At 49.2% G+C, this 13407-nt stretch overlaps 1 protein-coding gene across 2 annotated transcripts in view; it reads left to right on the forward strand.

Moving 5' to 3' along the window:
• The window catches only part of plpp3 (phospholipid phosphatase 3), a 41674-nt gene extending 28834 nt beyond the window's left edge, over nucleotides 1–12840 (forward strand). For both annotated transcript variants that reach the window (XM_076278123.1, XM_076278122.1), the window contains exons 5-6: nucleotides 3547–3723; nucleotides 10427–12840. In XM_076278123.1, coding sequence (XP_076134238.1) covers nucleotides 3547–3723; nucleotides 10427–10555 — 306 coding nt within the window. In that variant the 3' untranslated portion in view covers nucleotides 10556–12840. The remainder of the gene's footprint in view (nucleotides 1–3546; nucleotides 3724–10426) is intronic.
• The last annotated feature ends 567 nt before the right edge of the window (nucleotides 12841–13407 follow it).

The raw sequence follows: 13407 nt of genomic DNA on the forward strand, positions 1-13407 counted from the left end.
TAGTGCAGTGCTCTCGAGAGGGACACAGGGGCCCTTATCTGGCCCTGCTGCTGTATTATGTCTTCACTGAGTGCGTTCACTTGCACGCGGTGTGTTGCCGTCAGTGCCGGCGCTGTTGCCGGCCCTGCTAAACGCAGGTCAGGGCGGGCAGGATAAGGCCTGGGCACCTGGCAGCACTTTGTCAATCTCACTCTCGCTGTCACTGTCCCTTGGTGACACCTTTCTCGGCCAGGATGTGGGATGCCACCTGGCCTGCCAAGCGTGCGTTGGCTTTGATCCCCCAGCCTTTGAGTCACACTTGTGCTATCTGGTCACTGAGAGATTAGCGTCTGCGCTCAGTGTTAGTGTGGTATCAGCTCCAGAGTGGAGGCTGGAGGGGGAGGGGGGTCTCTTCTTCTCCTCCCCCCATTGTGTGGAGCATGCATGGGATGCCTCCGATGGGCCTTCAGGGGACACTTCCAGGCTTGGACGTGTCTGGATGCCTTGCCACAGTAAGATGGCCAAACCCAAGCCCCTTGAAACACACACATACACACACACACACACTTACACACACACTTACACAAACACACACACTTACACACACACACACACACACACACACACACTTCTATCTGCCATCCATCTCCTAAAGGCATTGTTTTTGTCGGTGGTCTGTTTATGTTATGGGTGAAAAAAAGAAAACAACAAAATTCCAGGAATGCGGTGGCTTTGTCCTGTGAAGGCTCGAGGGCGGATGGGTCAGAGCTGGGTGAGGAGAGGGGTGAAGAGGTCCAAAGACAAGCTGGAGGACAACAGATGTACAACACTCTCTTACTCCTTTTAAAAAAACCCTCATCATCACTCTCTTTTTCGGTTACTTGAGAAAAGCAACTTCCCTCCTCCCTGCCTGTCTGATTGGGATATTGTGCTATTCTTCTCTCGTGAAGTGGAAACCTGTTCTTGGGGAAAGCAGAGACTGCACGTCGGAGTCAGCCACATCTGCAGGCAATGGAGAAGAACAGAGTGCCCTTTACAGAGCAATTTGTTCCCAGCACTGAGTTCGATTCTTTTGTACGGTTGGTATGAATCATGTGAGAGGAATTAGACGGTCTCGTTAACGTTTTCTCTCACATCTCTCACATCTTTGTGTCGTTTTAAATAGTCGCTTCAGTGCATGAGGGTCTCAGACAAAGCCATTCTTGAGGCGTTCCTTAGCAGACCACACTGCGGTGGCTTTGTGTGGCTCTGTAGTGTTTTCTCACTCCGTGTCATGAGAATCCATCGGAAGGCACCGCCGACACATTTGTTTTTAATCATACTTTTTTTTTTTTTTCGCCGCAGGCAGCATGAGAGAAAGACACAACTGTATTTTAGACACTGGGGAGAACTTGCATTGTATTTTGACTAAAGAATATAGGCCAACCACATTTGCACAAACGCAACCCCATCCCCACCCTACTTCCCTCTGATATGTGGGTGACTTTACGGTAAAGTTCCAAACAAGTGTCTCGATTTCAGTTCCTCTGGTTGAAGACAAATGTCACCCCGTACACGCATGCCTGCACACACCGCACGCACGGACACAAACAAACACACACACACACACACACACACAAACACACACACACACGCACACACACCTCAGCCTTCCCCTCTCTATGACCATGTGTCTGTGTTTGGGCTTCTGTGCTTGCGACGAGGCCGATAAGATGCTGGTGCTCTGGGCTGATGCAAGGAGTGGCAGAGCCGGGGGGGAGCCAGGCACACTCAGCCCTGACGGAATGGGGCTTTAGAGAGGCATGTTTGGGTTTGTTTCTCCTTCTGGCCTTCCTTCTCTCCACATTAGCTCAGCAGCAGATAAGAGATAGAGATAAAGTTAGCTATGTTGTGTCTGGTGGTATCTCAGGTCCGGAAAGGCAGAAGTGAGGCAGTGCGTGAAAGATCATGTCAGGTCTCTGAGGTCGCATCACCACAGTGGTGGATGTGGAGAGAGGTGATGGTGATAGGTTGTGCTGTGTGTGTGTGTGTGTGTGTGTGTGTGTGTGTGTGTGTGTGTGTGTGTGTGTGTGTGTGTGTGTATGGTTGTGTGCAAGTGAGACACCAGACATGTGATGTGTCTGTGTGGTTGCATGTATGCATGTATGTGCTTTCACAGACGTGAAATGTGTGTGTGTTTGTGTGTGTGTGTGTGTGTGAGTGTGTGTGTGAACTCTGTGTGTGTGTGTATGTGGGAACTCTGTGTGTGTGTGTGTGTGTGTGTGTGTGTTTCATATGGGAGGATGAAAGTTCCAGCGGCCAGAAGCGCCTCTCCCACTTCCCTCCTCCACCTGAGGAGCCTCGAACGGCAGGGAAATACATTTCCCAAAACATCCTTAGGGAGGAATCCTTTCCTCTGCAACTAACGGAGGAAAGCACAACAATCACCATGGCTGTTGACACCGCGTCTTCCAGGAAGATGGACCTGACCTTGTCCACACCTTAACCGGGACAGGCATATACCGAGAGGCTCGTCATGGAGCACTCTATTGTTAGGCAGAGTCGGCAGCTCTTTGGTCTTTGTGTACGTGTGTGTGTGTGTGTCTGTCTGTATGGATGTATATGTAAGAGAGTTGGGGGTTTGTTGGATGGAGTTGCTTGGATCCTTTCTCAGTCCCCACACCCAAGGACTGCTGCACCAAAACATCCCCAAACATCCCAGCATGCCTTGCAACAGGAAGCTGTGGTAAATGGATGTGGCAGTCGAGGACATCGTAAACACGGGAAGCCAGCGGGGTCCTTGATTGACCTTGAGCCGGCACATTCTGAACCTTTTGTCTGGCCTCCCCCAGTTTCTGCGGCCGTTGGCCACCTCTCTCCACCCTCCCTCCCTCTCTCCACCCTCCCTCCCTCTTTCCCTGTTGCCCCGACGTTCACCTCGGCAATTCCCCTTCTGCCCTCTTCTTCCCCTCTGTGCTCAAGAGATTCAAAACACTCCTTAGGATAGCTAGAATGAACGGCTGTGACACTGACGTCCACAATGAGAGGGGGAGTTAGTGAGTGATTAAGTTAAAGTGAGAGAGAGAGAGAGAGAGAGAGAGAGAGAGAGATGTTTGAGTGTTGAAAATGGACGTGCGTGTGTGTGTTTTCTCCCTTTTGCAGTGGCTGTGCTGTTTGCACAGCTGCCAGGGTTGAGTGTGTGTGTTGGAACTGCCAAATTCACTGCTGGGCCTTCCTCTGGACCAGTCCATACTGTCTGGACTACACCAGACCCATGGCAGGAGGAAGTCTGAGTGGACGTCTGTGTGTGTGTGTATGTGTGCGTGTGTGTGTGTGTGTGCGTGTGTGCGTGCGAGTGAGCAAATGTGTATTGAATGCAGGTGCACCGTGTTCAGAACACAGCAGAGCATGCCATGTGAGAGTGGGTCTAATAGTTCATTCTGTCCTGCTGACCAACGCCACTCACCAACATGGGATACTCAACTTACATACATACATTATGTGTTGCTATAATTATATGCAATGTGTAAATATGCCATGCATGTCTTTACATTAACCCTTTCCTCCCCTCTTCTTCTCTTCCCTCAGTTCTACCTGCAGTCTCGTTTCACGTGGCGTGGAGCTCGTCTGCTGCGGCCGCTGCTGCAGTTCACGCTGCTCATGATGGCTTTCTACACCGGCCTGTCTCGCGTCTCTGACCACAAGCACCACCCCACCGACGTGCTGGCTGGCTTTATTCAGGGGGCTCTGGTGGCTTACTGCATAGTGAGTACCTTCACCCGTCTCCTTTGACATATCTCCCTTCCCCACTCATGTCAGTTTCTTCCTGTAACTGCCTCAATTGCCATAGACACAGCTATGGAGATACATGGCATACCAACTCCAGTATCAGCCGAGTCACATGACCTAATTGGATTAGATTTACGTTTACATGGAGTACATTTCCACGCTCCAAAAGCCTGTAATAAAGGCTTGTAATAAATAACACAGCTAGTCCTGAAAATAGAAGCACAAGACCAGTCTTGGTCTCCACACAAAACAGATCCGTGAGCTCCACTCCCCTTGTCCATCCCTAGCCAGCTCTGCCTTCCCTGTCCAGATCCCCCCCCGCCCCCATCTGAGCTTACATGTTCAGGAAACCAGCGCTCCTCCTAGCGCCTGCCCATTGTTTCGAGAGGTACAGTGTTTGGCTTGAGGTTTGGCTCCTCTGCACCTCCTCCCATGACAAACTCCAAAGACGTTCTCCGATTCTAAGGAGAGGTTCTTGTTGTGTTCTCGGACTCGAGCCGAAAAGTGAGGATGGTAAGAGAGAACTGAAACTAGTACTGAACCATAAAATATCTTTGGAGCTTCTCCAGGACATTCTCCACAGAAACCACACCCTCCCCCCCCCTCCCCTTCCCATCTCTGTGAAATTACATAGCCAGTGGAGTGGAGAGAATCTGATTCTCCCCTAATCAAAAGCACATTGCCTGGAGCTTGCCTTCAACTCTGCTGTGTTGAGTGTTCTTTAAAAAAAACAAAAAAACAGTGAATTTGTGTGTGTGTGTGTGTGTGTGTGTGTGTGTGTGTGTGTGTGTGTGTGTGTGTGTGTGTGTGTAAGGCAACACAAACGAGTGTGATGGAAAGAAAGGATTGTGGCACCCTCCTCTTGTGACACATATCGTGGCGGTCGATGCCAGAAGATTTCAGCGGCCATTATAGCCTCACTAAGCTGGATGGTGCCGAGGAAAATTGAATTTGGGTGAGGAGGAGGAGGAAAGAAGACGAAGAAGGGGAATAAAGAAACGATGGCGAGCTCAGCCTTTTAAAAAAGAAATTACGCTCTTAATTAGTTCGGTGTGTGTGTGTTTTTTTCCCCCTCTCCTCACTCCTGTTGGCATAGACATTTTATCAGCCTTGCAGACTGTGGTCCAATGATTGAGGCAACCTTTAGGGAAAAGGAGAGGGAGAGAGGCCTATTAAAATCTCCACCCCCCCCCCCCACCCCCCCACACACACACACACACACACACACACACACACACCCTCCACCTCCTCTCCTCTCCATCAGCACCAACCAGCCAGGCAGCCAACCATCACCACTTCTCACCCCCCTCCGCCTGCCACCACCCTCTCTGACAGGGGAACCGAAACACAAACATGGAAATCGTTAGCCCCGTAAAAAATGGAAAAGTGCTTTCGCAGAGGCTTCCTTGGCGCCTGGCAGTGCTTGGCAGCGCTTGGCACGGCCGATGACACTCCCTTACCAGGTTGATTTCTGAGGGGCCGACTTTCTTGGCAGTCAGAGCCGCCTTCTCCGTGTCAGGCGAACTGCACCCACAGCCCATGGGCCCTGCTGAAAAAATTGCCCTTTAATCACGGTGATTGCATGCTCAGTGTTTTTTATTGCGTTACTAAATTGCATTACCTGAACACGAGCACACTTATTTTTGTGCGAGCGCTTTTTTCTTAAGTAGAGATGTTCTCTGTGGGACTGTAAGATGCCTGTCCGGATGCCAGGGGCTGTTTAGTCTCCGACATCGGCCTGCAGAGCATGTTTCTCGTGATGCACTTAGGAGCATTCCAGGATAATTGTGACACTTTAAAAAAATGAATCGTTGGGTTCAGCTGATGTCTCGTGCTGGAGCCAGAGATGAGACACGAGAAGTGTTTTGTTTGTCTCCGGGCTCCGCGCACCTCTTGTCCTCTCCAAAAGAGCACAGCTGGTTTTTAAGCCCTGTCATGGTTTGTTTTGGTTAGATTTCTTTTGTTGTTGTCACTCACGTGAGGCAAAAGAATGCTCACAGACAAATAGACACACACACACACACATTTCCCTGCATAGTGCAGCCAAAACCTTGAGTGCTCTCTCTTTTTTTACGGACAGCGATTGCACGGTTTGGAAGCCACTGGGCCTCTCCTTTCCAAGCCCCCCCGAGCCCCAGCTCACATCTGCGAGCACTTTGGAGGCTCAATTAAAATATCACTAATAACCAGAGAGAGCGGCTCTCAGGACTGACCTGTGGGGAGACCGCGCAGAAGGCCGCATGGCTGCGGAACAAATGAAAACACACGGGCCGAGCCCCGAAGCTCTGGGACCATCCATCACGTGTAGGTTCTGCGCAGCCAGCCGCTCCTGGTCCCGACCTCTCTGGTAGCGTGTTTATAATCGTGGCGGGGACAACCCTCTCCGTCCTACAACCGTGGCTTCGCACATCGTCTGCCTCATCAGGGGTGTATGATGTACGTAGCTGCCACAGGGGCACCGGTGTCTTGTCCAGCCACTTGTCTTTAAAGGGTTTTTTTGGGGGGGGATTGGGGGTCTGGTTGGCAGTCTGGAGTCTTGGCACCAGGGGGTCCGAACTGACACATTGTAGCTGAGCGTTCCAAACTGGAAGGTTGAGGGGGATTGTGGGTTTAAGGGGGGACATAACAAGGCAGGGGGTGGGTTGAGTTTATGATCTATGCATCCTGGAGAGCTCTTACCTCATGTGAGCTCATTTTTAAAAAAAAAAATTAAAAAAAGCCTGTGATGAGGGAACAGTCGAGAGGCCCTCGGCTCAGAGACCCCTCCAGCTCTTAAACTGAAACACATTGGCTGCCCATCGATCACACAGTCTTAGAGACATTACTCTATTTCTGTGGAAAGATGTAGTGAAAGGCAGAGCGGAGGAGTGTGTCTGATGTAAATCCGTCTTTCTGCCCCTTCCAGTCAGGAAATCAAACCCCCAATGAACCAATCAGTGTTGACCGTGTCTGAGACAAAGGGTGATCGGGGAGCTTCACGCTCAGGGCAGGAATGTGCTTGGGCGGCCACGTCCTCTGGCATTTCCTGGTTCAGGGCAGCCAGGCCAGCCATAGGGTTCTTTGTCATCAGCGCTGGCCCACTTTTTTGTGTGTGTGACGTGGAGTGGGCTGACGGACAGGCGGGCGAGCAGGCGGGCCTGGTGGTGGAGGGCGCGGGGTTGGGGATGGGCCGGTCGGTCGGTCGGGGGAGTTTCCTGCGACACGGAGGGAAAGGGCAGACAGCAGGAAGCAGCTGCAGTGCAGGTATAGAGCTCCCTTTCCTCCTGACGCTACCAACACTGGACCCCCACCACCAACCCACCCCCCTCCCACCACTACCACCACCACCAAACACCAACCCCACTCCACCAGCATGGCAGGGCACACCATGCACACACACATACACACTAGTGCACCAGTCATATACATAGAAACAGATCCTCCAGACATGTCATACACACACACACACACACACACACACACACACACTTCCTGACCTTATAAGTCCCATGATTCATAAGGAGCATAGGGGTCATTGTCAATCACCGGGCGTGAGTTCCTGCCAAGATAAGAGCGCCACGGCTAAGTGCTTCTGGTTCTTAGTATGCGGTGTGATAGCCCACTAAGATAGTGCTATCGCAGGTTTCCACATGTCTGTTCGTTTTTTTTTATCTTCTGTCTCTCTTTTTTCCACTCTGTTTTTTTTTTTTTTTTCATTGTCTTTTCCTACCCAGCAGCAGCCACAACCTTCTGTGTGTTGGCCCTCCCTACAGTGGCAACCCTCTGCAGCCAGAAATAGCAAGCTTGCATTAATAACCAGAGTGAGCTTTATGGCGTTATTAACTCTATCCATGGTACGCGCCGGAGAATGTCTCCCCCCGGAGCTCCAGCCGGTCGGTTGGTTGGTCTGGTTGCCACAGTGATGTGCCTCACTGCCTGAGAACAGCCGCCACCAACCGCACACACATAAACACGCGCCACACATAACAGACGCCATGAAAAGCATGCTCACACACACACACACACACACACACACACAGACATTAAGACTCAAAGACCAAAGGGTCCAAATTAAAATGAGAGTCTTAGGATATGCAGGATAAGTTTGTGGCACAAGATCAAACAGAGCGTCTCCTCATCTGAGTTGATTTTCTTTTTAACACAGTTTTCCAACAGTAGAAGCTTATCATTTGGAAAATTTCGCAACAGTAAGTGCATTTAAGGAGACAGGAAACCTTGCGCTATCTGTGTGGTTTTTATTAGCAGCCAAAATAAGGCGTGTGACTCTCTTAAACAGGCGCGGGCTGTTGTCCTTGTTGTGTTGCTTTTAACACTCTCTCAGCGGCACACAGACTCGGAGGGTGACTAGTAAAGTGTGTCATTTCCTGTCCTGAGTCAAAGAGGCGATGTGAGTCAGTTGTTCCATCTGTCCACAGAGCCTGAAAGCGACTCACATCTACCAACAGGAAGTGCATGTTCTTGGACTCATCACTTCATTTAAATTTTATGTTGTAATGGGGCATATGATCCACATCATCATGGCGTGTGCATGCTCACACACCTACATCCTCTTCTTTTACTTGGACTAGTTTACTTTGACTAGGCTGTGTCGAGCGGACGCCTGTTAAAAACCTCATTCCGAGATAAGCCTTTAAGGCCACGTCGTCAGCACTCCATTAGAGGAGAGATGCAGGGAGGTTCTCAAATGGGTCCTGGGGAATTATGGCATGTGTCCAGTTTAAGTGCTCACCGTCTGCCTGCTGCGACCCCTCCATCCTCCCCTCATCCCCTCCTCGCTGCTGACTGTGCACTTGTAACACAATGGCTTGTCTGACCAGGGCCCAGCCTCTCTCACATCCGAGGTCCCGAGACGGGAAACTCTCGCGCCTCGTGATAAGGGCCCCGCCGGCAGTGCGAGGGGCCGGAAGTCGGAGGGGTCATCTCTCATGACTCAGCCTATTATGTGCGAAGGTTGAAGGTCAGTTACCCCCCCCCCCCCCCAAAACCCCGTCACTGTTGGAAAATGGAGCCTCATCCTGTACTCTTAGAGGGGAACACTAGAAAGCCGTCATACAGACAAGCCGTCTCAATTACTCACCCGACGCCTCTTTCTTCCTCTACTCTTTCTCTCTCTCCCTCTCTCTCTTCCTGTCGTTCCTTCACCACACACTCACTCACTCACAGCAGTCACTTACGTAGCCTATCAAAGACGAATGAGCCAGTGACAGAAAGCCCTTTTTTCGAGCCCAGTTTACTGATGTCATCATTATGTGTACTCCCAGACTATCATGATCTAATGGGACTGATGAGAGTCAACTCCATCAGCTGGGTTGGGGCCACAGACTTGGCTTCTTTTCAAATCCATCTCTCCATTCCCTCTATTTCCTCGCATTTGCATCTGTTTGTGTGTGTGTGTGTGTGTGTGTGAAGATGAGCCAGGGAAGCGGCTTTGAACGGCTGTCACCCCTGGGGGTATGTGTAGCACTGACAGCTGGGGGAGATATTCCTGTAAACTCCTTGAAGCCTCCCTTTCCCCTGGGAGGTAGTCCATGCGTGACGGGTCCCAGCGGGTGGTGGGTGGAGTGGGGCAAGACCCTGACACATACACCACCAAAAGAGGACGACGTCCATATTTTTCGCCACATGGTCTTGTCATATCTTGGCATGGACTTGGCACTGCTCAGTTCAAGCATGGCATGGGAGCAGAGGAAAGCAGGAAACATGGCTGGATTTTTGTTCCCTTGTGTGTATCTGTGTGCGTGTGTCCGTGTGTGTGTGTGAGTGTGCATTTATGTATGTGTGTGTTTTGCTCCATCAGCTAGCTCAGATGCCTCAGTGAGACCAACAGTGCAAACAGGGCACAGCTGGTTGGCACTGCCAAGAGCCTGAATACTCGCTGCTGAATCTGAGCCAGAAGCCCCCACCCCCACCACCTCCCTTTCCCACTGCCCAAGCTCTACTTTTACCGCCCATCCTCTTCCTGCTTGTGTCTATTTTAGGTAGCTTGGGAATGGCTTACCACAGCCTCAAACACAAAGGTGTGGATGAGCTGTAGATGAGTGGGGCGCATACTTCAGGTTCCCTTTCCAAACCCACTTAGACCTGACCAGACCCAGTCGGCCCGGGTCCTTTCACATGTCCGAGGAGTCCACTTCCTGTCAGCCACTCCCCGGTTTCCTGTGCTGCCAGTGAGTGATGTCATCGGTAGGGCCTCAAGCAGCCGAAAGGTTGCGGTCCCTCAAGGAGTGTATTTCCTTAGCCCCTCCAAGACCTCCCACGCCAAACCTGGTGCAGAGAGAGTGATCTCATGCAGTTCAGGGACTGAAGACAAATAGGGATATTCTGTTTTGTTCTCACAAAGTTGACCTAGAGTTTGCAAGTCATGAGACGAGGGCACAGTTGTGGCCTCCTTATCAACGTGTGACGGACACAGCCAAAAGTACTCGCTGTGACCGCGGGTGAGGTCAGTGGGAACATGCCCCGGCTGACTTTCCCTCTCTTTGGCAGAGGGCTCAACTATGACATCCTCCATGCATGACCCTCCACACTTCTTACTCTCCCTCTTTCTCCATAGAACAATGAGGAAGCGATTCATAATCAATTGTGACTAGTAGAGAAGAAAAGGCTTTCCATCATGTCTCTGACACCATGTCTAATGTATCGCTCTCTCTCTTTCTCTTCTTCCTCTCCTCTCCTGCAGGTCTTCTACGTGTCTGACCTCTTCAAGCCCAAAGCGAAGGCCGCAACCCCACCGCCCTCCCCCATCAAGAAGGAGCTGTTGCCGTCGGCGGACATCATAGAACGGAACAACCACCACAACATGGTGTGAGGGAGGCGGGGGGATATGGAGCCCCCACCCGAAACCCACCCCACCTAAACAGCCACCTGTGACGTGATGAGCAGGCCTCCACCCCAACCCCCACCCCACATCCCCACCCTCCCCCACGAGCCGCTCACTCTTCACACTTGACAGTAGAATGTAGGGACGAGAGACAGAGACTTTTACTTTGACATCGAGAACTCTTGTATTATAATTATTGTTATTGTTATTTGCTATTTTTTACATTTGAGCCCGTTATTACTGAAAGAATGAAAGCAACACAAAATAACGAAGAGAATATCAAAAAAAGCTAAACAAGACAAATGAATGAAATGAAATTACATGAATTTGAAGCGCGAACTGAAGGAAAGAGAAACCCCCCAGGAAAAGTGTGGAATGTTCAAAGTACTTTGAGGAACAGATTCTTGAATCATGACTGCACAAGAAAGGGGGGAATGGCTGATAAAGAATACAAATCTGAATAGATGGATGGGTGGATGGATGGATGGATGAATGAAAGATAAAAAACTATGGAGAGTGAGGCTGTCCATCTGGTCTCTGCCTCCTTTGGGGGCTCGACCTGATTAACTTCTCTCACCTCTCCTCCAAGGCCTTTCAGTCAGTATAGGACAACAAATTCCTTCGCTCTAGGAATGATATTTTTTCCTGCAATGTAACTAGCACAAATATATTAACAATATAAAGAAAAGTAACTTATAGCACTATATCCAAGTTTATTGTCAAATGTCACCACTCGCTACCTAGAAGGGTAGCCATACGAACGCTTGAGATGAGAACGATGAATGAAATGGATGCCCTGAGGCAGGAGGTGTTCCCTCCATAGTGAACTCGCACACTGCCGTTGTCTCCTCATGATGCGGGAGACCTGCCAACGACGATAAATGAAAATTTATCCCATTATAAGGATACTCATTTTAGCGATTCAACTTTTATCAGGCTGAAGATAGCTACTCAGATAGTTGCCCAGATTTAAGGGACGATGCATTTTGAAAATTCGGGTGGGTGTGGGATGGGGGGTGGGGGTTGGGGATAAACAGTTGGGAGAAGGGGGGACTACTGGTGTGTGTGTGTGGGAGGGGGATGGTTAGGGGTGCAGGGGTAGGGTTATAGCTAATGCCCAATCTCTACAGTGCTGAGTGATATGGCTGTGCCACTTCATTACTAAGGGGTTGTAGAGTTAGGGCGAGGTGGCTTTGGGGATGGGGGGATCTGGACAGGGCTGTGTGCTCTGTAACCCTGTTCGCTGACGGGGGTGTGGGGGTGTTTTGACTCCTGTCAGCTACACTGGCACATTTTTTTGGAGGGGGGGCGAGGGAGGGGGGAACCCCTCCCGCTGGTTGGTAGGAGTTCCCCTACTGGCCCCTCGTCACTCTGCGGCAGTTGTGTGTCACTCAACATTTTGTGCCACTTTTTGTGCCCCTTGTCGGTGGTGATTGTTGGTAAGCTGGACAACCTCACCCACCACCCTCCGATTTTTTTGTCTCCCTATGTTAGGCAGGGGAAGGGCGGGGTGGGTGGGTCTAGTAGGTTGGCCACCACTGAAGTTGCATCATGTCCGGAGTGTATGTGTGTGTGTATGTGTGTGTGTGTGTGTCCATGTGTCTCTGTCTTACAGCACCAGGGCCACAGCTGAGGGCAGATGACTGTTACCATGTGAAGAAAAAACAATTAAAGAAAACTGTGGATTTTTTAAGTTTTTTTTTTTTTCCTTATGCTATACTTGCCTCTCTTTAACCTTTCTATCCTCTGTAGATATTGTCTGCTGTCCAACTAACAGATGTACAGTATCTCTATATGACTACCGCATACATACAACTTTACAGTACAACACCCAGACTCAAATGTTGCACATCCTTTCTCACTGTATAGTCCGTCCTATCATTTCAGCAAACTGTTTTATTTTTTTTATAAATATATAAATAATGTATAGATCACTAAAAATTTAACTATGTAAAATATTATTTCTGAACATTTTAGATATATCCACTATGAATACAAAAGTCCTTACCTGTGTTATTTTACCAAGTGCTGCTTAAAAAAAAGCATCTGATTGACAGATTTTTTGTATTTAGTTAACTAAAATATTGTAGATTTGTGACAGTAAGTTTTTAATAGACGTTGAATACACATACAATTGTATTAAAATTCACTATTAGTATTTTTGTATTGTCTCATTTTGTACAAAAGAAATAATAGCATTTTTTTCCCGCTATATGTACTTAGCTATAATTCATGTGCTTTTAAATAAAAAGCTCATTATGAAACAAAACAAATGTGATCATTGGCTCTTACTGTACAGACAGTGTCTATTTTTGGAGGGGACTAGCTCCATTACAGGGCAGTTGGTGTGGGCTGGGCTTTATGTAAATAATACTGCAAAGGTACTAAGTAACCACAGATGGGTGTGAATAACCCTTCAGGCTCTTTACATCAACTTGTGCCTCATTAATGTGCCATGGTGTCTTGCTTAACACTGTAGTCTTACATAGTCTTACTGTCCTTTGGAAGATACCCTGTTCAAGATTTATTTGCTTTGTTTCATTTTCCCCCCTCCTGTTCAGTCACTCTCGGGCCTCGGCCATCAGCTGTTGGCCTTTGAATAGTAGGCCTAGTGGTGAACTATATTTAGCAAGGATTAAGTAGCAAGACTTTAGAAGGGAAGACAAAAAAAACGTCTGTATATATGGCTTTACAGCTGTAGACATCAATTTGAGCTGGAATAGTCTCGACTCGCACTTTGGAGCGAAATGTGCCGTTCAAATGTCCTCAGATGTTCAAGTCATATGGGTGTATGGGTGAACATTGTCCAAATAAACTGCATAAAATGAATGACATCAAAC

This window comes from Alosa pseudoharengus, unplaced genomic scaffold (genome assembly GCF_046254945.1).
Source record: "Alosa pseudoharengus isolate Yale_2024_CS ecotype anadromous, Long Island Sound unplaced genomic scaffold, YU_APseudo_1.1 YU_APseudo_1.1_scf_11, whole genome shotgun sequence".
NCBI classification, from domain to species: Eukaryota; Metazoa; Chordata; class Actinopteri; order Clupeiformes; family Clupeidae; genus Alosa; species Alosa pseudoharengus.